Raw genomic sequence first — 25,478 nt, forward strand, 5'->3', positions numbered from 1 at the left:
GTAATTGTTTTATTTGCAGTATCAAACCTCCTTTTAAGGAATAGTGATGATCCGAAATCAGTCTGTATCACTGACTGGGAGAGTGCAAAAACCCCATTTTATAAGATCAACAACAGAGGTATATTTTGTATACAGTTGTTTAACTATTTGATATTATATTTTGTTTCAGCAAGCTACTATTCAGTCAACAAAAATTTGGCAATAATAAATAATAATAATAAATTTGCTGTAAAGTGTCAAAGGATTAGCATACTGTGTGATTGATAAATAACAATTTGATTGAAGAAATTTCTGTATTATTGCACTAAAGGTATTTTTGCCAGCCTCGATCAATGTGTTTTTGTATCATCTGTCATCCCGTGTCTGTCACTGCTGTAAATATCAACACAAGTTTACATAGAAGCTTCAATACATTCCTTATTGTAATTTATGAATCCATAAATGAAATAAATGTTTTATTTTATCTGTTAATGTAAACATCCAAGCATACTTTGAATTTCCCCGAGTGACAAAACAACCAATATGGCTGCCCAGACTATAAAGCTGAAAGCATGGCCTATATAACTATCATGGTTAATGAAAACGCTATTTGTGCTCATTTACAGTTAATAACCGACAAATTTTGTTGAATAATGATAATAAATTTTGACGTTGGCTTTTTATATTTTTGTTTTGTGATATCCAAACTAAGGAGCATGGAAAACCATTTATAGTTATCTTATTTGCATTATCCATTACCTGTTTGTTGTTTCTGTGAACAGTAGCGATAGAGGTGATTGTTTTAATGTTTGTTGTGCAGACTTCTATGCCATCAGGAAGTCCAGTAAATACAGGGGGGTGCCACTTTAAAAGCGCTCATTACTTGAGTTTGAAAAATATTATTTAAATTTTAACTTTCAGTAGTAACACATTTATTGTTCCATTATATTGTGGCGGCAAAGCAAATATTTTTAAAGATGGATTTTGCCTTTAAAATATAACACAAAAGCTTAGGTGTGCAGACTTTAGTGCCGCCAGTGTATAGAACGGTGATTTATTAATGCCTTTAAGTCATTGTAGGTAAATACCGATATTAAGGAAATATATTTTCATGTAGACTAATGGTTTAATTTAGAAGGGACAGGAATATATTTAATTATTTATCATGCATAGCAATAGGTTTAAACTTTGTGTGTGTGTGTGTGTGTGTGTGCGTGCGTGCGTGCGTGCATGTGGAGAATAAGTTGCAAAGAGATTTCATTGGAAGGTCCTAGGGATTGTAGAGATTGGAGGAAAATGTTTGCATAAAGGGCAGAGGTTGCTAGCACAGGGTCGTTATGGTGGGGGACACTATGTAAAAGGCAACAGCAGTGTTTGCTTTTATTCCTGTTTTTCTGTTCATACATTGATCTGACCTCTTATTATATGTACAAACTGGACTAATTTGAACGGTTTGGTCACATGACTGGAAGAGTTGACCCTTGGCACAGTGGAACATTTTAGCCGGTGGTTGACTGTTGGTACTTTAAAGGTGCTGTATCATAGTTATATGTGAGCATCTGTTTGTGATAACGATTTTCCAATAAAAATATATTTTCTACTAGTAGATAAAATTATTTTGTTGGAATCATTTATGGGCATATAGTTGAAGGTGTAGTCTTTAAATTTTAAAGAAAAATTTAATGTAAAAAAATTATTTGCAGTAGCAGTCATTATGCAACTTGGAGATAGCACCTTTAATATGTATAGCACCTTTAATCCTGGTATAATAGATCACACACTTGGAATGGTTCTTGACAGTTTTATTCAAAAGTTACTTAGAAATGTCTACAAATGTGTTGTTTTGGAGAGGGATGGGGTAAACGGTCATCAGAGAGGGTCCCTCGCATATTGCAACAGCAATGAAATTGACACATGTCCATCACAATTTGTTATAGTCTGTTTCAATAAAGTGCACAAATCACCTGTTTACCGACATCTTTCTTTTAATTTCAAGAGTAAACACCACCTTGTACATCAATGAGAGCCTAAAGAAGTAAATGCTAAATTAGGTAGAGTATCATTAAATAGATATTTATAAAATATTTACCTGTCAGTTTAATATGAAATACGTTTTATTCTATTTCCGACATTACTGTAGTCCAGTTGAGGGTGTGGGAGTGGGGGGAGGGAGACGTGGGAGTTGGGGGGGGGGGGACCAGAGGATAATGAGAGATCAGGTCATGTCTTCCTGAAAAGAGAATACACTCCAAGTTATCTTCAATTTTTCAGTAACTCTCACCCATCTTCCACCATGGTACAGCAAACATTGCAGTGGTCAGGGACAATGGACTGATGACCGAAAGAGCATGGATAACTGGAGTCTTGGACTTAGCATCTGTAGTCTGATTACTGGACAGCAGCCATGGGCACGTCTTCATGAATTGGCACGCAATTGTGGCAACTGTCCTGAGTGGCAAAGAGTCTGTGCTCACAACCAGCGCAAAATTATTAACTATGTGAGTATGTGGCTATTTACAGTCGTTAGTATTTTCACTAATATACAGAGTACTCTTTGTCTCTTATTTTTCATACCACCAACCTCCCCCTCCTAAATTCATACAGAAAAATATAAGGGATATTTTTAACTTTTAGTTTTTTAGGAACTTATGTTAGCATTAATCCCTCTCACCCTCCACTCTCCCTCCAGCTATGGTTGAAAATGTCTTGTTCAGTAAATATTGTTTAAATCAACAACCCAATACATAAGTTCACAATGAAATATTTTTTTCATATTTATATACAGATTCTGAAGAATTTTTTTATGCTAACCCATAGATAGTAGCAACTAGGCCTTGGATCCAGTTTAAAACCGACTGTTCTGTTTCTATTGATAGATAAGTGAAAATCCAAATGAGATATCAGATTTCTATCCTGACGAAGTGGAAACCGGGTGCGGCCATGTGTTAACAAGCGTAATCAAAGGCTTGCTACCAACAAGTGGCCGAATGTCGGATCAGTGGAACGCAGATTTTGCCTTGGACGTACTTCAAGGCCGAGGTAAGGGACTGATATTTTGTGTAAAACTTTGGCAGTGTTCGACTTAGTGGATGGAATTCAGAAAGAACTATTCTTTAAAATTCCACCAATCAAATACAATTGGAACAGAAACACTATGATGGTTGGTGAAAATTTCTCCACCATTGATTTTATAGCACTGCATAAATTGCATATAACACTACATTTAACATGTATACACTGCCATCTGCCATCTTTGATTCTGCTCACACTACCTCCAGAATGGGAATTGTCGGAGGCCAGTTGGAATTGAATTCTGCATCGTTCTTTTGGGATCCTGATTATTCCAATTTGTAGAATTGGCAAACATGTATGCCCTTCAATTCATTTAAAGGTACATATTCTAAAAACATTGCACTGTACCTGTGGCAGAAAAAATTACATTCTATAGTTTATATTTTGATTATAAGCATCTGTGTTGCAATATGACATAACTGTTAACCAATCTGACCATCCCCTCATTACCAGGTTATTCCCGCAGATTTATATAGCCCATCTATGATGGGTCATATTATGGTATGGTATTGTTCGTCCGTCCGTATGTCCGTCCGTCAGTCCATCCATCTGTTAACTTTTTTTTTTGTCCAGATCATATCTTGCATACAGATGCATACATGACCATCAAACTTCACTTTTAGAAACAACTTGGGATGGCAGTGTGTCGCGTACTATTACTAGTCATTTCGCATTTAAGCAGCGTCCACTAGATGAATTTACTTCCGCATTTCGTTTTCTCATACGAAATTCAATTCTAACTTTCATATAGTTGTGGTAACCTATAGGTTACCAGGCTATATTTTGTGGTAACCTGTAAATGGGTTACCAGACACAATGCTTATTTCGATGCCTGATACTGGACCATCAATCCTCACATGTAGGAACAACTTTGGGATGGCAGTGTTGCATACCAATACTAGGTCACTGTGACCTACTTTTCACGGTCTACTGCACATAACAGTAAATCCTTGTCTGAACCATAGCTTGCATACAGATGCATACAGGACCATCAAACCTCACATGTAGGAACAACTTGGGATGGCGGTGTGTCGCGTACTATACTAGGTCACTGTGATCTACTTTTAACAGTCTACTGCACATAACAGTAAATCCTTGTCCAAATCATATCTTGCCTACAGATGCATACAGGACCATCAAACCTCATGTAGGAACAACTTGGGATGGTGGTTGGTTAAAAACAAACTTTTCATCCATCCCATTGCAAACATTTCACATAATTAGACTTGAATCATACTCGTAACATATTCATTAATATAGATATGGTTTTCCATCAAACTCCTGATGGGCATATCATGTGCCTCACCGGTACTCTTTTTCGATCTGTGCTGAATGAGTTTCTAACATAACCAAATGACTGGTAATTGATAAACATAAACTGGTACATAAATAGCAAAGCTAAAGTTTGACTCCTTTCATAGCATAAACAAACGGCGCTAATAATTGAAGTTAACCAGACTGTGTCTGTAATTATGTATTACATAGTGAGGCCAACCCCCATGTACTACAAACAGGATCTTTTCGTTCCGCTTAATCAGTGATCTATTATTCTGTAATTATCACCTTGATACTCAACAGCCAAGATGAGCCGAGACAGCCATGCTTCCCCTAATTGACAATTCATTTGTCTTTAAAATACTATCGGTATCATCAAGTTTTAAAGGTGCATAAGGTATTAAATCTTTATAGCCGGACCAAAGAATTACATGTAGTTTGAGAGATTGAGTTTTTCGAATTTTTGAAGTTTGATTTTTCGGAGGCCTTTATTACTAGTCTGTTTAGCAATTCAGTCTGAGAGATCAAAGTTTTCAAGAAATCAAAGTCTGAGTTATCGAAGTTTAACTGTACATGGTAAAAAGTTCTCAGGTTAGCACAGTTTGCCCAAATATCTCTTTTAATTATTTCCTGAATTTGAGGATTTGGTCCAGAACAAAGGGGCCAGTTTCTCTCCCCGGCCCCTCTGTCTCGTACACTTATGCTCACTATCACTTTACTTTAATGTGATATGAATTAATGTTTCATTGTTCTTTTTTCTTTCTTTTTTCTTTCAGTTGCTTGTCCTGTGCAAGTCCAAATATTTCTTGATGGAAGAATCCGTTACTGTATTTGGACTGAAAGTGATACAAAATTCAAATCATTTTTGAAAAAACCTGAGATCACTAGCATGGTAAGATTCTAACAGTATTTTTAATATTTTATTTTAAAGGAATCACAAAGGAAAGCTTTTGAGCTACTAATTTGATGTATAATTGATATCGTTAGATGTCAGAAATTTGAGGCAGGAGAGCAGTTATACATTAAATAGCCTTTCAGCTGCTTCTGGGGGTGGGAGGAAGGACAGAACATAATCTTCAAAGTTCAAGGGTCTACTGAATTAATTATTAATGTGCACATCATGTGGCATGTTGACAAATATTTCTGACTCTGTAACTTATTTTTGAGGAAGTTAATAGGCCTACTTGTATCTTATTAATCAGGCAACAATGGATAACTAAATAAGCCATAATAAGAAGGGAATTGTTTTCATGCACATAAGAAACACACTGTTACCTTCTTTAAAGATGGTGGCATCATCTTTTTTGTGTTAACTTTACATTGTTTTATGTTTAGCTGTTTTTCAGACATTTTCTGCACTAAGTTAAAGGCTATGTATTACTTGTATTTATTATTAAGTATTATTTCTCCCCCCCCCCCCCAAATCTTATTAGACCTATAAATTCACTGTTTATTCTGTTATAACCATGTGTCATTAACTTCTTTCAGATTGAAGATTTGAAGCTGAAAGATAACAGATTCATGGATGGTTATTATTTCAAACAACATGATGGTGATACTGTGCCTTTCAGTTTTAAAATAATTAAGGATGTAGATTTTGACATATGTCCTTCACGTTTTGGAAAAAACCCATGTAAGGCAACAGTTTTGTAATTACTGTGCCTTTCAGTTTTAAAATAATTAAGGATGTAGATTTTGACGTATGTCCTTCCACGTTTTGGAAAAAAAACATTATACGGCAACAGTTTTGTAATAAAGGTGTTGTAAAAACAATGAAAATGTGTTTCCATTATTTTTTCTAAGGACACCCAAAGAAAATATCTGTTCAAAGTATGTTGAACTAACAGGTGATTAAATTTCAGACACTGGAATACCTACATGTCCCACAATCAATTTCTTGTTTACATGGGTAATTTAATTTTGAATAAAAACAATTATTTTGAACATGAATAATATCAGTTATCTATCATTTCTATTGAACACAACGCACAAAAACAATTCTAGCCGAGTGCTGTTGCATCCCAAAAATGTAACCAGACACTAATAACTTTGAAAATCAAAGAGATAGCATTTAGTATATCACTGGTAGTTTGAAATGCAACTGGTTACAATGGTTTCAGGAATGTATAAACAAACTGTTTTTGTACTATATCAGACCTTGACATGAAAAAAATTGAGGAGTCTGATTAATTGTTCCCCTAAGTTAGAATATAGGAAGTCATTTAAGATATTACTGTATTGATACCATATATACATTCACATGGTAAGGGGAGTTAAAAATTACTTTTCTTGAACTAGTCTCAAGGGAGTGATGGGGAGAAAGATCTGCTATGTACTAATACCAACCTCTAAAGTTTCCAGTGAAAAGACGATCAAACAGAAGGTCAAGGTCAAGGTCAAAGGGTTTTATGTGCACAATCGGAACAAGCTGTTGTAGCGCACGCCTGTCACGGGCACAAGAGCCAGCCTTGGCCGGCTTCTATGTCCGTGACAGGAAGGGGGGGGGGGGAGGAGGGACCGCCTGCACCGGCAGGTGCAAGGGAGCACCAGCAGTCCGATTGAATCGGTAGCAGGCGGGTGGGGTTGGTGGTGGTGTTATGGAATTTTGAATGGAGTTGTTAATGCCAAAGAGAAAGGGTGTGCAGTTTTAGTTGAGGAATTTTGGCGCAATTTGAGTGGTCGGTCGAAAGGTTAATGGGCGAGCTGGTATAAGTTTGGAATCGAGAGTAGCTCGTTAGTGGTTCGAAATAAGCTTGTGAGTTTTAAGACCTAGTTGATGCTGGTCGTCTCCCTAGGTTGTCCGTAGGGTCCTTATAAGGACCTGACCTCTTCTGGTCGTGGCATGACAACCCAGAGGAGATTGTGTGGACACTGGTAGGCAAGGCGTTTGTTCCGGGGGTGGTCGGCGTGCAGGTGTTGGTATAGTCCTTTTGTTTCCTTCCTAGTGACACCAAGTACAGATCCAGCAGCAAGTATTTGGGTATGGGTGGGGGGGGGGGGGGGGGGGCTGATATTCTTTTGTTCAGCCTCCACCTGGGTGCAATTGTGTACTCGGAACCGGTATTCTTTTGTCCGGTTTCTTATTGGAGTACGTGCTGGGCCATTAAATGGGGGGCGGATGCATTGTTATCATTAGTCATGCATCCTGTGTACTGTCTGTATGTGGTCCTAGTTTGGTGTTAAGGTTGTACTTATTGTCTTACGTCCCTATGCTAATGTTTTTCAACGGTCATCATGACCACCCCTCCCCATCTGTCCTTGTGTAGTATTTGAACACAATGACGGGTGGGGAATTAGACTAGTCTATATAATTTTGAAGGGCGAGCCCTTATAGTGTATGTGTAGGTTTAAAAAGCCTAGTGCTTGGCATAGTTAACTTTATTGCTAATGAATAATATGGTCTCATGTCTATTGTACAGGAGAATAGTTCACACGCAGCGATACACGGCAGTTGTAACTCACCTAGTTTTGATTGGACTTACTTTGTTTTGTTGTCCGGTGTTCAGTTGTTTTCTGGCCTAGGTGACTTACCGTGGTCCGTCCGCTGAATTCATTCATTAACAATAAAGTATATAGTGCAAGTGCGTACATAGTGCAGTATATACAAGTGGTATTTCTGGTTGAGTTGAGGCAGTGTTTGAGCTGGAAAAGAAAAAATAATATTTATTGTTCCTAATCTGGTTGGTTATTTAACTAGATTGGTTGGTTAGCTGGTTTATCTTGGCTTGTGGTTGGTTTGATTCGATCACTAGGCGAGCTGGAAAAGAGAAGATGATAGTTAGTGGTCCTGTTATGGTTAGCTGCTTGGCTAATTTTACTTGGTTAAGTAGTTACCAGTTGAATTTCTACAAAAAACAGTCGGTGTTGGTGTAGAGCATTCGCTACCGACCCACCGTTGGCCGCCTCCACTTGAGTGCTTCGGTCCGAGTCCGAGTCCAGGGTTGCAACTCTTGTGGAGGAGCTTACAAGTAGGTGGTTTTGAGTGATCTCTATGCTAGTTGATTGGTGGCACCCATCTCTATCTGTTTACCTTTGGCCCCCAGGTTGGAAAGCATCGAGTAGAGTTCGAATTGGTTGCAGTTCCTACCAAGGGTCGTACTGGTGAAAGGTTATGGGTGTTAGTTGGTTTAGTTATAGGTTTGGTTTGCTAGGTTAAACGAATTGATAACTGTTCTGAACTTCTACAAAATAATCAGTGTTGGTGTTAGAGCGTTCGCTACCGACCCACCGTTGGCCGCCTCCACTTGAGTGCATTGGTCCGAATCCGAGTTAAGGGTTGCAACTCTTGTGGAGGAGCTTACAAGTGGGTGGTTTTCAGTGATCTCTACGCTAGTTAGTTGGTGGCACCCATCTCTACCTGTTTACTTTTGGTCCCCAGGTTGGAAAGCATCGAGTAGAGTTCGAATTGGTTGCAGTTCCTACCAAGGGTTGTACTGGTAAAAGGTTATGGGTGCTAATCGTTGGTTAGTTTATAGTTTTGGTTTGGTGGACTGGACGAATTGGTAAACTGCTTTGACCGTTTTATGTTTGAAATATTTATCTGGGTTTAGTAGGAAATTAGGTGTGATTTGGTTTTTATGGTTGGCTTTGCTAATTGATCCTGTCTCTGTTGGTTGTGTAGCGTGCAATCCAAGAGATAGTGTTTCATATCTTCATGGGTGCCACATTCGCAATCAGTGTTGGGTTTATTGAATGAGCAACTGCTAAGCTGTGAAGATGCACCCAGTCGTAGTTTGGTTAAAATTTTATCCACAGAGGTTTCTTTGTATTTAGGTCTGATGGAGTCGACTAGTGGCTTAATATTATAGTGCCAAGTGTTTTTTGTAAGGTCCCAGTTAGCTTGCCATTGATTAATGTAGTGTTTTTTGGCTTGTGACATTAATTCTGTTATCCCTAGTGGTAGTGCAGTGATTGTATTAGTGATTGAAAGTGCTGTTTTGGCTCCATAGTCTGCTATTTCATTGCCAATTATACCTACATTAGCTGGGACCCATTCAAATACTACTGATAGGTTGAGTTGGTTTAGTTCGTGGAGTTTTTTTATGTATGGCTGAGAGAATGTCTGGTCTAGTGGATTTGTTAGCTTCGAATGACTGGATGGAGCTTAGACTATCTGAAAAGATAACGCTTTTGGTGTATTGTTTATTTTTAATCCAGATTAGTGCCTCGTAAATGGCTGTCAATTTTGCTGTGTAGACTGAGAGATTGCTTGACAGCCTGGCATATTTAACAAGTTTTAGAGTGTTTAGATATTTTTTCTTCCACTACTGCGAAGCCAACTCTGCCGTTATCTGGGGGGTTTTAGCCATCCGTATAGATATGGATGTGCTCTGGGTAATTTTCATTAGCTGCGGCTTCAAACAAGACTTTTTTGAAAGGTGGGAAGGCTGTTTCGTCGGTAGCTTTTTTAATTAGATATGGAGTGTGGCAATCCATTGGTTGATTGGGATGGTATAGGGCCACAGGTGTTGTTATCAATTCCTACCTCTATTTCAAGTTTACTAGCTCTTGTGGTGAATGAGTCATTAAGTTTATTATTAGTTTTAAATTCTAATCCTGGTTTAGCTATGATTGGAGTGAGTTCCTGAACTGGATGCTCTAGGTTAAGTGAATGAATTTTAAGATGGTATTTGAGATGTTGAATATTGCGGCGGTATTTGAGTGGCATGATGTTGAATTCTGCCTCTAGGCTTTGGCCGCTAGTATTGGCTGGAACTTTGGCTATTGTTCTTAGTGCTTGGTTTTGGATAATGTCTAGTTTATGCAGAAGCTTTGGGGAGGCACAGCTGTAGGCCTGGGCTCCATAGTCAATCCTGGAGAGTATACATGCTTTGTATACCATAAGCATTGCCTCCGTTTGTGCTCCCCAGCTGGTGCCAGAGATTGCTCTGAGTAAATTTAGAGTATTTTTTGATTGTCTGACAATATTGTTGATATGTTCACTGAAGGTTAGTTTTGTGTCAAAGGTGACTCCTAGAAATTTAAAGGTTTTGACTCTTGGGATTGGCTTATTGTTAGCAGATACTTTCAAAATAACTTCCGAGTTGACTTTATTAAACAGCATACAGACTGTTTTGGTTTCCGAGAGTTTAATGCCCCATTCTAAGGCCCATTTGTTCAGTTTATTAATTTCATTTTGCATTTGGCTAAATAGGTTTTTGGTCACTCTGCCTGTGCGCCAAATGGCGCAGTCATCGGCAAAGAGTGCTGTGTTTAACGGGGAGGTTGATTTAGTTGTACTTTTTGCATTAAGTGCCCTGGTTATGTCGTTAATGAAAATGTTAAATAGAGTTGGTGATAGGACTGAGCCTTGTGGAATACCATTAATTATTTCTGTTTTATCGGAGTAGTGGCCGTTTACTCTGACTGAGATTGATCTGTTATGAATAAAGTTGTTAATGAAGTTGAACATATTTCCTTAAATTCCATTGGTTTCTAATTTTTGAAGTAGGCCCTGCCTCCATACCATATCAAAGGCTTTTTCAATATCTATAAATATGGCTAGTACCTTATTGGATTTGCGGAAGGCATCGTTTATGCTATTTTGGAGTCTGACTATTTGGTCTATTGTAGAATGGTTAGATCTAAATCCACTTTGCACGTTTGTAATTAAGTTATTCTCTAGGAGGTAGTTGTTTAGTCTTTTATTGATAATGGTTTCTAGCGTTTTACACATAAGTGAGGTGAGCGTTATCGGTCTATAACTCTCCAGGAGGGAGTGGTCCTTTCCCGCCTTAGGGAGGCTAAAGCATTCTGCATGTTTCCATGCTGCTGGCATTTGGCCCTCCTCCCAGATTCTATTATAGAGCGACAATACCACCTCTAGGGCTGCATCTGGCATATGTTTTAGTAGAGTATAGCTAATTTGATCAGGCCCTGTGGCAGTGCTTTTTTGGGGTCTTAAGGGCCGCTTTTAGTTCCGCTAGTGTTAGTGGTTTGTTAAATTCTAAGTCGTCCGTGGTAGGTTGTTTATCCCTCTTAGTATCAGTAATTGGTAAGGCTTTATCTTTTTTAAGTTTATTGAAGAACTGCTGAGGGAAGTTTTCATTACTGCTATTTTTACTAAATGTTTTACTTAGAAGATCCGCTGTTTGCTTATTTGTGGTAGCTACTTTATTTCTTTGAAGGACTGTGGCGATGGTGCGGTGTCCTTGTATGGCTCGTACTTTTTTCCACATTTCCCTAATAGATGTTCTGGTATTGATTTCTCCGCAGAATGTCTGCCAGCTAGTCTGTTTAGCTTCAGTAATTAATTTGCCTATCTCATGCTTAGCTATTTTATATTTGGTGTGGTATTCTGGTTTACCCTTTTTTTTTTTAAAGAGTTTACGCATCCTGTTTCTGAAGCCGCATTTTAGTTTGATTTCGTCAGTCCACCAACTAACTGGGGTTTTTTTCTTTGGTTGTTTGGTTTTGGGCATGTTTTTTTCGGTTATTCTAATTATTTCGTTTGTAATTATAGTGGTAGCTTTATCTATATCTATGTTGGCTTCTAGTTTAAGTTTGCTGCAATCGCTTGTAAAGCCTGCCCAGTTGGCTTTACTGAATTTGAATTTGGGAGTGAATTTTTCTTGTTCTGCATATTCTATCTTACTTTTATAGCTAGTTAGGATAGGGAGGTGGTCGCTGTTAAGAGCATCTAGTACTTCCCATTGGGCGTTTGCACCTATGTTATTAGAGGTCATGGTGAGATCGATAGCAGACGAGGTGGTTAATTGGTCATGATAGAAGGTGTCGCTGCCGTCGTTGAGACACACTAGGTTGTTTGTGTTAATGAATTCTTCCAGTATGTCTCCCTGTGCGTATTAGTGCTGACCTACCCACAGTGGATTATGGCTATTAAAATCTCCTACTAAGATTAAGTTGTTATTTTGTTTTGTAATTTTATTATAATCAGTAATATTTAGTTGTTTGTGGGCTGTTCCTGGTGGGCTATATACGTTTATGACGTCTATAGGCATTTTATCATTTAATACCGTAAGTCCTAAGACTTCCAGGTTGGCATTTAGGGCTTCGTATTTGATTTCGCTATGTGGTATGGTTTTTTTTTTATGAGCGTGGCTATTCCACCTCTAGTACTATTTTCTCTGTGTTTGTAGTAGGTTGTATAGCTTGGGATTTTAAATGTTTTAGGTTTTTTATTTTTATTTTTACTGGAGCCCTTACCTAGCCAGGTTTCTTGTAGGCATATAATATCTGGCTTGATGTTATTGGTGCTAATGAGTTGAATGAGTTCGGCACCATGTCCCATTGAGTGGAGGCCTTTGGCGTTCCACTGGAGAACGCTAAGGCCTTTACTTATAGTTTTATTTATATTATTATGGGCGTGTGGAGACTTGTCTCCCATAATGTAGTCCCGTAGTTGAGTTAAGTTATAGAGTTTTTACTTTGTTTTGTTTATTTATTATTTTTTTTCTTTAATTTTGTTGAGTTTGGTTGTTGAATCTAGTTTTAATGTTATTCATTTCAACTACCAAGGTTTCGATTATGGTTTTTAGTTCCGTTATTTGATTTTGCTCGTTTGATTTAACTTTCGCTGCATATGTTGTATCGGTTGTCACTGGTTTTGGTGTTGGGTAGCTATTCGTTTGTCGCCTTGGTGTTTCTTTTCTATTATTTAGTTGCCTAAGTGCACGTTGATAGTGGTGGCATTTGTCGTCATGGGCCATGTGCTTGCTTAGGCAGTTTGGACATTCTATGGGTCTGGTACACGGCGAATTTCGGGAGCTTCTGGGGTGTTTTTGACCGCACCTGTGGCAGGTGGGCAGCTCCCTGTGGTGTTTACACTTATTGGCGCCGTGTCCCCATTGCTGGCAGTGGTGACATTTTGAGGGTTTTATCTCGTAGGGTAGCAGTGTATACTGGCGGCTTTGGATGAAGATGTATTTGTTGTTGGCTTTTGCCGTAATGAGTACATAGCCGTTGGTCCAAGTAGTGGCATTGGTTATCTCTATTTGAGGGTTGTTGATCTTTAACTGGTTTAATGAGGTTTCTCTGGCTGGCAGGGGGTATAGCTTGATAAGCCACTTGGTATCCTGGTTGGTGTTTTGATGGTTATGGGCCTCCCGGGGGGTGGTTGAAGGAGTGGTTGGGTGGGTTGAGTTTTCCTGAAGGTTGGTGTTTACTTTGATGGGTTGGGGTGGGGGTTTGACGGTACTTGCCGAGGTGGTGAAGGGGGTAGTAGAAGGTTGGTTGGAGGGGATGGAGGTTGGGTTTGGGTTTGGTTTTGGGGTAGGGTTGGAGGAGGGTGCTGGAGTGGTTTGGGGTGCGGAGTGGGGTGGGGGGGGGTGTTGGTGTTTGCTGGGATGGTGGTGGGCATAGTAGAGGGTGGGTAGGCTGGGGTGTGGGTAGGGTTTGAGGTTGGGGCGGTGGTAGGGGTGAGGGAGGGTGGGGGTATGGTGTTGGAGAAAGAGATGGTGAGGATGGGTGGTTTGGTTGGTTGGCACGGCTGTTGGTGGGATAATTTTGCTGGTTTTATTTTTCCCGGGTACTACTGTTTTTTTTGAATTTTGGTTTACTTTGGTAGGCTTAGTATTTAAGAAATTGACTGCCGAGAGTTTGGCTTTTTTTTAGTGGGCTTCTACATTTGTATTTTGTTAGTCTTTTGATATGTTGCTGCTCTAGGGAGAAGTTTTGTTACTTGCTTGCCTATTTGTTTGTTACCTGTTTCTTTGCCATTTTGCTTTGTTTGTCTGGTTGTTCGCTCTTTGGCTTCTGCGCTGTTTAGTGATCGGCCCACCGCAGACAGCTGGTTTTGTTGTCCGTCAGCTGTCATGACGGCGGGTGTGATCATTGTTGAATGAGTGTCCATTGGGGACGTGGTTGTTGTGGTTGGTTGGTAACTGTTTGGTTGCTTTTCTTGATTGTTGAAGTTCAGTTTTTTTTGGCAGGATTTTGGAGAGTTATTTGACATTAGTATTGCTTTGACGGCTCTGTGGATCATTTGACTCTCATTTGGGTTTTCCTGGTTGAGTGGCGTTGGTTTTGGGGAGTTAGGTTTGGTTGGGTTGGGTTGATGATTGGTAAGACTGGGATTAGTTGAATATCTGCCTGGGGTTGCTAGGAGTTCGAATTTGTTACTTATTGTTATCTGGGGGTGGACGTCGGTTTCAAACGTCAACGTCGGAGTCGCTGTCAGTATCTACGTTAATTTCCTGGCTGAGGTTTGGGGAGCCTCTCCGTTTGGTTGAGCTACGGGGGGTGGGGGGGTGGGGGGGGGAGGGCTAGGCGGCCAGTTGATTGCAATGCTAGTTTGCGGGCTGCTTCCACGTTGTTAAGGTGAGGGTTAAGGCAGACGAATTCTATGTCTGTACTCACCACGGTTTTTGACAGCTTTTTTTTTTATAATTGTGGATTGGCGTAGCTGGTTTGCCAGTTTGAGGTGGGGGTGGGGAGGGGGATCTGGGGGACATGGTTACCTCAGTTTTGTTGATTTCAATTTTGTTTTGGTCATTACTGACATCTAAGTTGGTTTTGGTCACTGAACCGGTTTTGTTTGGGGCGGCCATATTGTTTTTGTGTTTTTTTAAGGATTGTTTTTTTTTTTTTTTTTTTAGGTTAGGGTTTTTGGCTAGTTTAGGCTTTGGTTGCTTAGTTTATTGATTCATAATTTAAGTGAAGAAGGTTACCTAATTGTTATTAACAATATCGACTTACTTGCTAGTTAATAGTTAGATACAGAAATAGTGGTAAGGTTGGGTTTTAGGGTTAGGGTTAGGGTTAGGATTAGGGTTAGGGCGTTTAATAAATTTTTGGCGTTGCTTACTTAGCTTATCAATTCGTGGGTTGGTATAGTAGTCTATCTAACTGTAACTGATGGTATATTGGCACTCTGGCTAGCAGATTAATAGTTTTAGCGGAGGTTTTAAGTTTAGATGATGATGATGATGACTAGTTTAACGTGCCCATATACCACTAGGGTTTCGAACACGCCCATCCCAAGTCCGACCTCCGATAAGATCGGTGGCCTGACTTAGGGGGGGGGGGGGGGGTAGTGTTGAAAATGGGCAGAATTTTGAAAATAGCAATTAGTAAAAACGTTAATAGAATAAATAAAAAAAGAAATAGGTTACAAGCCAAAAATAAAAAAGAATTGACTGCTCGGCCGAATATTTATATAATTTGGAGCATTTTAGAAGGACAATCCAAAATTAAATAAGATAAAGAAGAGAGGATCGGACTATTTAATAATATTACAAAAAAAGAAGTAATTTCGACATAAAATTTTGAATGCAGATTTAAACGTTTAAAGTCCGATCGAGATGTCCACGCAAGTGGCCTCGTTAAGGCCGTTTGGGTGCACAGCTTAAAGAGACGAGATGGGTTGCATCCCGTCAAGAAAACCCCTAGATTGACAGTCGATAGACGTTGAAGGTGTAGTGCTGTGCTGAAATACAGATCTTGAGAAGCCGGATCCGTCTGAACGAGTAGAGTATCAGACTAGGGTATAGTCCAGTCGTCATGGGTTGGTATAGTGGTGCGGACGGGTCCGACTCCGGAGGATACGAGATGGTGTCACAATAAAACAAAGTAAAGTCTAGAAAAGAGTAGTAGGGGCCGACCCCGCTTCCTATTTCTTCTTAGAGTGGGGCGGTCAATCTTCCAGTGCTGGTAGGACAGGCTTGGACATGTAGAGACTAAACGCGAACAACCGTGGCGTTCTGCAGAATGGTCGTCATACGAGTCACGAAATAACAAGTCAACATAGTCAGACGGAGAAATGACGTGGAGGCGAGGAATCTCGCTGAAAAAGAATCCAACTGGTGGTGCAGACTGTCGAAACGAGAAGCGTTCCAGCGTTCAATCAGTTCCAATGGCCGCATACATCTCAGTAGAAAACTTCATTTCGCTGACAAAAACAACGAAATGAAGCTTGGAAGTGCTTAAGTTTAGAAAGTCGGTAAGTTTGTTGCGGACCTGAACGGAGCCGCTGAGAATTTATAGATTATTTAGGCGAGAATAATATATTGACTAGCTGGTTGGCGTTTTACAGGTAGTATCTGATATATTGGACTTGAGCATAAAGTTACTATTGATAGTAGTAACAAATTAATTTAGATATTTGATAGGGACTTTATTGGTATTTTGGTATTTTAGCGTACAATAATAAGAACTTCTAATTTAAATGAAATGGTAATATAAACGACTGTCTATTAACCTAAGTACAGTAATACAACAATATTTGCTTATTGTACAAAAATAGTAACTTCTAATTTAAAAAGAAATGGTAATATAATGACTGTCTATTAACCTAAGTACAACGATACAACAATACTTGATTAAGTAAAGGTAAGAGTTCCTACCTTAAGTCCTCAGTATAGTATCAGCTCCTAGCTCTCTATCGGTGTGATCAAACAGAAAACACACACACCTTTTATACCCCAACCTAACCCATAGTCAATAGCCATTGGCCAAGTATTTCTACACTGCATGGGCAATGCGACAGACATGAAACACAATATTTCCGTGCACAAGTGTAGAATACGCAAGCACTGAAATATACTCTTACACCGATCAATAAAAATTAGAATCGACCAGTCTGTTACATGCAGTTATGATAAAACTGAAACGCATTTATGTTGCTTGTAGAATTGTTTTTCTAATTTAGTTCTGTGGAGATTAACTATCAAGACCTTTCTAAACTGATGTGGACTACTTTTAAGATTTTGTGTGTAATATAGTGCTAGATTTGTTAGGGTTTGACAAATGGTTGAGAAAGCTACTTGGCCTCGCAGAAGCTTTGACTAGTGCCCTATGTATTATTATGTATTATACAGTTGATAATTTCTACTAGCTCAGACCAAACAATCATTTGCGGGGACCGAGGGCTAGCGGATTTGTGGAACCCAGTATTGTTATAATTGACTGGTGATGACTGCTATAAGCTGGTACCACACTGGGCCTTGTTCCACGAAACAATCTTAGCACTACTATCGCCGTAAATACCTACCATTGTGACCTTAATTTGTTCTACGATCACAAGCCCATTTCACGACATGGCGTAGTTTACTATCGTCGTAAATTATGTTCAAAATTTACAATTGGTACGAGGCAATTGTAAGCCACTAACGTAGATGTCAAATGGCAGTTAGATGATGATTTGATAATTATCTGACTGAAAATGCTTCAAAATGTAGTATGCAGTAAAAATTTGGTATGATACCTTTAGAATGATTTTTTGAGGTATTTTTCATTTTTGTCTTAACAACGTTTGCAGGAAAGTTATGGTTACATGTATAATAAGACCTCATTAAACTGGAAACAAGTAGTTAAGAAATTGAATCTTAAGGAATCATTTATTTTAATAAAGTATAATTTATGTTAATAACATTTTGAGCAGCAGTTGTCAACTGGTTAAACAGTTTAAAACATGTGGAACCTATTTTGACACCATTCGATTTTTTATAACTATCCATCTCGAGAAAAGGAAATGTTATAAAATAACCGTTTTCAAAATGAAAAAAAAAATACATCAGGACAAATTACAGAAGCTAAAAACCAGTTTATTTTTATGCAACATAGGCCTACATGTATTTCATTTGAGTTTGTGCATTGTATTTTGGGGCTGGAGCTTTAATTATATATTTTTTGTGATTTAAGGGAAACAACTCTTCAGGTACGAGTCAATGCTACAGAAGTTCAGTAACTGAACACTTGGAGGGGAAATCGTATGCTGTGGATTAATACGGTCTCACTGTATAACTAAGCCTAATTATATACCATTTAAATGTATTATGTATCACTGCAGTGAGTATTCACATTGAAACAAGCTCCACGACCTGAGTTGCAAGGATATAGGACTTCACATGTATTTCAACTAATTTTTTTTGCTAAGGCTCAGTTTTCTGACTGGTATATCAAATAACAAAAATAAATAATGTGGTAATAGGCTTCTTGAATACTCTAAGACGATGGGAATCGATTGAGATTTCATCATCGATCATTGGTTATAATCGGTTGGCACCAACCAATCAACTTTCAATTATACAATCAGTTAAAAATTTATGACCATAAGAAGGTTTTGAATTATAAGAATCATTTACCTATTGTCGTGTGCACCCTGCAAATGGCCAATTGTACCTTTAGTAACTAATATCTATTTTCTTTATGTACACAGGAAAACTAACCCAAACCACTGTATATTTACATCAATATGTAAACATTTTTACACACAATCAATTATGTATTTTTATAATCGATCATCACATTGTAAAAGCCAACCCGATCAATTTTCGATTATAATTGATCATTGGAACAGGACTACTCTAGACAGCTTGTTTGATAGATCTAAATGTTCTGAAATTGAAACATCCCTTTCATTTGTAGTGTGCTTTTTTTTAACGTTAGATCAAGGTGTAAGGGAAATAGCACATGCAATAAAGTTTGTAAGAAAGTACTTGCAGATGTTCTGGAAATGAAGGCATGAGAGGGTAGGGGTGAAAAGATAATTATGTTACACCTGAAAGTTCTGCCACATTTAGTTTGTCCTATGCATAATGTACTTGGCCCTAATAATATACAGTATTTACGGTACCTTTGTTTGACACCCAATAGCTGATGTTTATTTTTGTGCTTGGGTGTCATTAAACATGCATTCATTCATTCACACGTAATTGGTTTAAATATAATTACATTTTTTAAGTGGAGAGTAAATAAACTAGAAGATATAGTCATCTGTATCCCCTGCACCAGTCATCTGTATCCTCTACACCACAGTCATCTGTATCCTCTACACCACAGTCATCTGTATCCCTGCACCACAGTCATCTCTATACCCTGCACCAGTCATCTGTATCCCCCGCACCATAGTCATCTGTATCCTCTACACCACAGTCATCTGTATCCCTGCACCACAGTCATCTCTATACCCTGCACCAGTCATCTGTATCCCCCGCACCATAGTCATCTATATCCCCTGCACCACAGTCATCTGTATCCCCTGCACCACAGCCATCAGTATTCCCTCCGACAGTCATCTGTATCCTCTGCACCAATCATCTGTATCCCCTGCACCAGTCATCTGTATCCCCTACACCACAGTCATCTGTATCCCCTGCACCAGTCATCTGTATCCCTGCACCAAAGTCATCTGTATCCCCTGCACCACAGTCATCTGTATCCCCTGCACCAGTCATCTGTATCCCCTGCACCGATCATCTGTATACCCTGCACCACAGTCATCTGTATCCCTGCACCACAGTCATCTGTATCCCCTGCACCACAGTCATCTGTATCCCCTGCACCAGTCATCGGTATCCCCTGCACCACAGTCACAGTCATCTGTATCCCCTGCACCAGTTATCTGTATCCCCTGCACCAGTCATCTGTATCCCCTGCACCAGTCATCTGTATCCCCTGCACCACAGTCATCTGTATCCCCTGCACCAGTCATCACTATCCCTGCACCACAGTCATCTGTATCCCCTGCACCACAGTCATCTGTATCCCCTGCGACAGTCATCTGTATCCCCTGCACCAGTCATCTGTATCCCCTGCGACAGTCATCTGTATCCCCTGCACCAGTCATCTGTATCCCCTGCGACAGTCATCTGTATCCCCTGCACCAGTCATCTGTATCCCCTGCACCAGTCATCTGTATCCCCTGCGACAGTCATCTGTATCCCCTGCACCACAGTCATCTGTATCCCCTGCGACAGTCATCTGTATCCCTGCACCACAGTCATCTGTATCCCCTGCGACAGTCATCTGTATCCCCTGCACCAGTCATCTGTATCCCCTGCACCAGTCATCTGTATCCCCTGCACCACAGTCATCTGTATCCCCTGCGACAGTCATCTGTATCCCCTGCACCACAGTCATCTGTATCCCCTGCGGCAGTCATCTGTATCCCCTGCACCAGTCATCTGTATCCCCTGCACCACAGTCATCTGTATCCCCTGCACCAGTCATCTGTATCCCCTGCACCAGTCATCTGTATCCCCTGCGACAGTCATCTGTATCCCCTGCACCACAGTCATCTGTATCCCCTGCGACAGTCATCTGTATCCCCTGCACCACAGTCATCTGTATCCCCTGCGACAGTCATCTGTATCCCCTGCACCAGTCATCTGTATCCCCTGCACCACAGTCATCTGTATCCCCTGCACCACAGTCATCTGTATCCCCTGCGGCAGTCATCTGTATCCCCTGCACCAGTCATCTGTATCCCCTGCACCACAGTCATCTGTATCCCCTGCACCAGTCATCTGTATCCCCTGCACCAGTCATCTGTATCCCCTGCGACAGTCATCTGTATCCCCTGCACCACAGTCATCTGTATCCCCTGCGACAGTCATCTGTATCCCCTGCACCACAGTCATCTGTATCCCCTGCACCAGTCACCTGTATCCCCTGCGACAGTCATCTGTATCCCTGCACCACAGTCATCTGTATCCCCTGCACCACAGTCATCTGTATCCCCTGCACCAGTCATCTGTATCCCCTGTGACAGTCATCTCTATCCCCTGCAACACAGTCATCTGTATCCCCTGCGACAGTCATCTCTATCCCCTGCACCACAGTCATCTGTATCCCCTGCGACAGTCATCTGTATCCCTGCACCACAGTCATCTGTATCCCCTGCGACAGTCATCTGTATCCCTGCACCACAGTCATCTGTATCCCCTGTATCCCCTGCACCACAGTCATCTGTATCCCCTGCACCAGTCATCTGTATCCCCTGCGACAGTCATCTGTATCCCCTGCACCACAGTCATCTATATCCCTGCACCACAGTCATCTATATCCCTGCACCACAGTCATCTGTATCCCCTGCACCACAGTCATCTGTATCCCCTGCGACAGTCATCTGTATCCCCTGCACCAGTCATCTGTATCCCCTGCACCACAGTCATCTGTATCCCCTGCGACAGTCATCTGTATCCCCTGCACCAGTCATCTGTATCCCCTGCACCAGTCATCTGTATCCCCTGCACCACAGTAATCTGTATCCCCTGCACCAGTCATCTGTATCCCCTGCACCACAGTCATCTGTATCCCCTGCACCACAGTCATCTGTATTCCCTGCACCACATTAATAAACTGGAAACCACAATCACTTGGCTGGTGTAGCACATGTACTTTTTCAAAAACAATTTGCTAAGTTATTTCGAACAGTTTGGCTCATGGTGAATATGGTCATTCTGGCCATTTGTTTCCACAGTAACAAAGAAATTTTGAAAATGAAAACTCTCAGAAAAAGGCAATATTACAGTCCTTCCCAAAAGCCTTTTTAAATTTTAAAGCATGACCAGTTAATCCACTGGCCCTATGAGAAGCGAATTTTATTAAACTCTAGAACCCCTGATATACATGTACATACAGAAGTAGGACTAGTGAATTTTCAATCATGGCTAGTGAATTTTAAAAAACACTATCTCATGGTTAGTGGATTTTTTAAAATTATTATTTGAAAAATATAGAAGCACTGGATTGCAGTTCAAGAAAATAAATGACAATTAATAATTCAGTAGTATGTATTATGCGTGTTGCTTAGTCAAATAATTCCATACCTCCTTTTGAAATTATAGTTGATCAAAGTTTTAACATTATACAAATAATAATAAACATTATTATTGAAATACATCTTAAAATATATATTTCTATAAGTGTACATGACACCTACATGTATTCCATAATGCATCTAAAAGCAACTGAAATTTTAAAATGTTTTACGGGGAAGCAAGCCTCAAAGCAGTTTTACCCCCTTCGAAGGCCAAGTCTATGTTCAACAATTTTGCCAACCCTCTTAACAAAAATCCCGGGGGAAACGGTAAAAAGGAAACCTTTGGGAAGTTATCTTGAATGATTTATTAGTTGTGCTCCAGAAAGTCCATTTAGTCATTCTGGCTGTTTATTTCCAAGACTACTATAAATATAAACCCCTTTAAAGCAAAATACACAACTAAGCCACTAGATTGATGAATGTGTACAACAGAGTTTTGGAGACTGATCCATGCACAGATGAATGAACAGATGTTTACCATTTTAATATACCACAAACATTTCATTGCAGGGGATAAACATTACCCCCTCACACACCCCCAATCAAATTTAGGAACAATATTGGTATCAGATAGCCACATGATATAAATATGGGTTAAAAACAACAAAACACATCCATTATAAAATGTTACTTTATGTAGATCATAAATATATATCTATATATATACATGTACATATTTGCATAACAGTGTAATTTCCCATCTCACTAAACTTGTTGCCGTCAATTAAACATCACCCATGATGCATACAATAAATAAAAGTTTTAAAATAAAGTGTAATCTATACACAATTTAAAAATCTTGTATTAGTAATTCAAACCAGATTTTACAAAACAAAACAAAACAAAACAAAACAAAACGTGTGTGTCTTCATGATCTAAATCTGTACTCCAATCTAAATTTTAATCCAAATAGAAAATTTATTCAAACATTTATTCACATTTCTCTGAAACTGTCTACTGTATATATGTGAACGCAGTCCCTGGTGCACCTGTGGAGAGGCGGTTTACTGTGGAGAAGAAGAAGACGACAATATTAAGAGCCATTTTCTATGTGCACAATTGATGATGTGGTGCAGGTGTGGTTCATTCATACGTAATTAAAAACCATGCCACGTACCATGATATATATGGAAACGCTGCTACTGATAACGAACAAATACATTTAGAAACACAATTTATCCATTTTCTGCATTCCATGCCCTTTCCATGCCAAAACCCGTGTGCATGGAAAGCAGCCCTTAAACATGCTATCTGTTTCTTGCTTTAATTTTCTATGAATGGATTTTAAAAATAAATAAATGAAAGAAAATATCTCATCATTTTTAAATTTAGAAATGATATCGTAAACTCTTTTTTACACTTCATTACATCGTGATCAGACAATACTTACTGGCATGACAGATATTGAGTTTCATCTTTATTATACCCATCTGGTTGTTTGTTCAACATAGCATCCAAATTGCTTACAACTTATTTGAAAGGATGCCAAAGACAGATACCAGGGCTGAGTTCTGCCAGAGAGCAGGAAACCATTCGTTTCAAGATAAACCAAATGATTACATCAGGATCCAATCAAATTATTAATATTGGCATAGCTTGTTGTCTCTCAATGCAGGCCTTGACTACATTCTAAAATAATTTAATTTGACATTGTAGTTATTCCTCTGCATTTTGGTTACATTTTACACCTTTTAAAGATTAAATGATTTTTAGACTTTCTCAAATGAGCTCATGAGCTGTAAATATTTTGAGGCATTCCAAACATATGAAGCTGCTGGTAAACATGGTTGAATGAAAGAAACTTGGACATGACATTGCCCTTGACTTCCCATAGAAACATGGTTGAATGAAAGGAAACTTGGACATGCCATGCCCTTGACTTCACATAGAAACATGGTTGAATGAAAGGAAACTTGGACATGCCATGCCCTTGACTTCCCATAGAAACATGGTTGAATGAAAGAAACTTGGACATGCCATGCCCTTGACTTCCCACAGATTGTAATGAAACGAGAAAATGTAGAGGATTTGATTTCAACTAAACTGCATTTTTTGTTTTTGTGTCTATGGTTTCTATACTGTTCACACAAGCCATCAATGCTGCTACCGGTCCCAGATAATCATGCCATGATATTCTCAAGTCAGATATTTTATCCTGATAAAAACAAGATTAAATGTGTATGTAATGAAATATGGATTTTAAACTCTTCATTTGTCAAAATCTCAGTACTGTCAGTCATCATGGAATTTTACTAAATGGATATTATTATACAATGACGTAGCCCAGTGGTACAGCACTTGCTTCATGCACGTTCGGTGTGGGATCAATCCCCGTCGGTGGGCCCATTGGGCTATTTCTCATTCCAGCCAGTGCACCACGACTGGTTTATCAAAGGCCGTGGTATGTATTACCCGGTCTGTGGGATGGTGCATATAAAAGATCCCTTGCTGCTAATCGAAAAGAGTAGCCCACGAAGTGGCGACAGCGGGTTTTCTGTCTCAATATCTGTGTGGTTCTTGACCATATGTCCGACGCCATATAACATAAAAACATTTCTTTCTTTCTTTTATTATACAATGAAGAAAAAAAGGAAGGAAGGAATGTTTTATTTAATGACACACTCAACACATGTTATTTACGGTTATATGGCATCAGACATATGGCTAAGGACCACAAAGATATTGAGAGGAAACCTGCTGTCGCCTATACAATGAAAGTACAAGTTAAATCCCTCAAGTTCAATGCAATCATACCTGCTTTTGTTACAAAATAATAAGCATGTGGAATGATAAGGATTTTACTTTACTTTAATGTGTACTGTTTACACACCATGTTATAATTTATTACTCAAAGCATAATATGAACTAATAATTGCTCCAGCAACATTTTAAAAATAGAGACTTTACTTATATTAAAAATATTTTAGGGATGCATGTATATCTTGCTGAAAATAGTTAATTTATTTTATTTTAACAAATGGAAACAGAAGAACCATTAATACAAAAGTCATTGAATACATATATGTGATTATAAAAATAGTGTTTATACTCTGTATTTAATATCACTGAAGACTATATACACAAAAACATGTTTTTTAATTCTTGTACACCATCATTCGACTACAGAAGGCATTATGTTGGTAAACTCTTATATGAATTTATTCCATTTATTTATTTTTTAAATTATGATTTTTTTTTTGGGGGGGGGGGGGTGTGTGTGTGCGTGTGTGTTGTCAAAAGAATAGCAATAGAACCAGAAGAACACTCCTCAAGTCTGAGCATGAATCGAGATTAGGGACCGCTTTTCATAAATGCAATTTCGATACTGTAAATATAAACTGTACCTTTTCCATATTTATGTACATGATTCCATGCACAGCCAACACTCCAGCCAGTGCATCACAACGGGTACATCAATGGCCATGGTATTTGCTATCCTGTCTATGGGATGGTGCATACAAAAGATCCCTTGCTGCCAATCGAAAAGAGTAGCCCATGAAGTGGCGACAGCAGGTTTCCTCCTTCAATATCTGTGTGGTCCTTAACCATTAACCATATGTCCGACGCCATATATCCGCAAATGAAATGTGTTGCGTGTGTCGTTAAATAAAACATTTCCTTCCTTCCATGCACGGCCAAATTCAGCGTG

The 25,478-nt window shown here is 39.3% G+C and overlaps 2 protein-coding genes and 1 long non-coding RNA gene across 5 annotated transcripts in view; 2 read left to right on the forward strand and 1 right to left on the reverse strand.

The window, feature by feature from the left end:
- The window catches only part of LOC121374303, a 32,729-nt gene extending 26,630 nt beyond the window's left edge, over positions 1 to 6,099 (forward strand). For all 3 annotated transcript variants that reach the window (XM_041501355.1, XM_041501354.1, XM_041501356.1), the window contains 5 exons: positions 20 to 118; positions 2,251 to 2,477; positions 2,856 to 3,018; positions 5,103 to 5,218; positions 5,815 to 6,099. In XM_041501355.1, the coding sequence (XP_041357289.1) occupies positions 20 to 118; positions 2,251 to 2,477; positions 2,856 to 3,018; positions 5,103 to 5,218; positions 5,815 to 5,979 (770 nt within the window). In that variant the 3' untranslated portion in view covers positions 5,980 to 6,099. The remainder of the gene's footprint in view (positions 1 to 19; positions 119 to 2,250; positions 2,478 to 2,855; positions 3,019 to 5,102; positions 5,219 to 5,814) is intronic.
- Positions 6,100 to 17,951: 11,852 nt separating this feature from the next.
- LOC121374561 (flocculation protein FLO11-like) lies at positions 17,952 to 21,362 on the forward strand. Its single transcript, XM_041501667.1, has 2 exons — positions 17,952 to 17,967; positions 19,018 to 21,362. Exons 1-2 carry the CDS (start codon positions 17,952 to 17,954, stop codon positions 21,360 to 21,362), a joined length of 2,361 nt encoding a protein of 786 aa, XP_041357601.1.
- A 1,084-nt stretch (positions 21,363 to 22,446) lies between these two features.
- Positions 22,447 to 24,228, reverse strand: LOC121374196. The gene is made up of 2 exons (XR_005958199.1): positions 23,329 to 24,228; positions 22,447 to 23,298 (listed from the first exon to the last, which is right to left on the reverse strand). It is a non-coding gene; the product is annotated as an uncharacterized LOC121374196 (long non-coding RNA).
- Between the last annotated feature and the right edge of the window lie 1,250 nt (positions 24,229 to 25,478).

The sequence above is a fragment of the Gigantopelta aegis genome, chromosome 6 (assembly GCF_016097555.1).
Source record: "Gigantopelta aegis isolate Gae_Host chromosome 6, Gae_host_genome, whole genome shotgun sequence".
Lineage (NCBI taxonomy): Eukaryota > Metazoa > Mollusca > Gastropoda > Neomphalida > Peltospiridae > Gigantopelta > Gigantopelta aegis.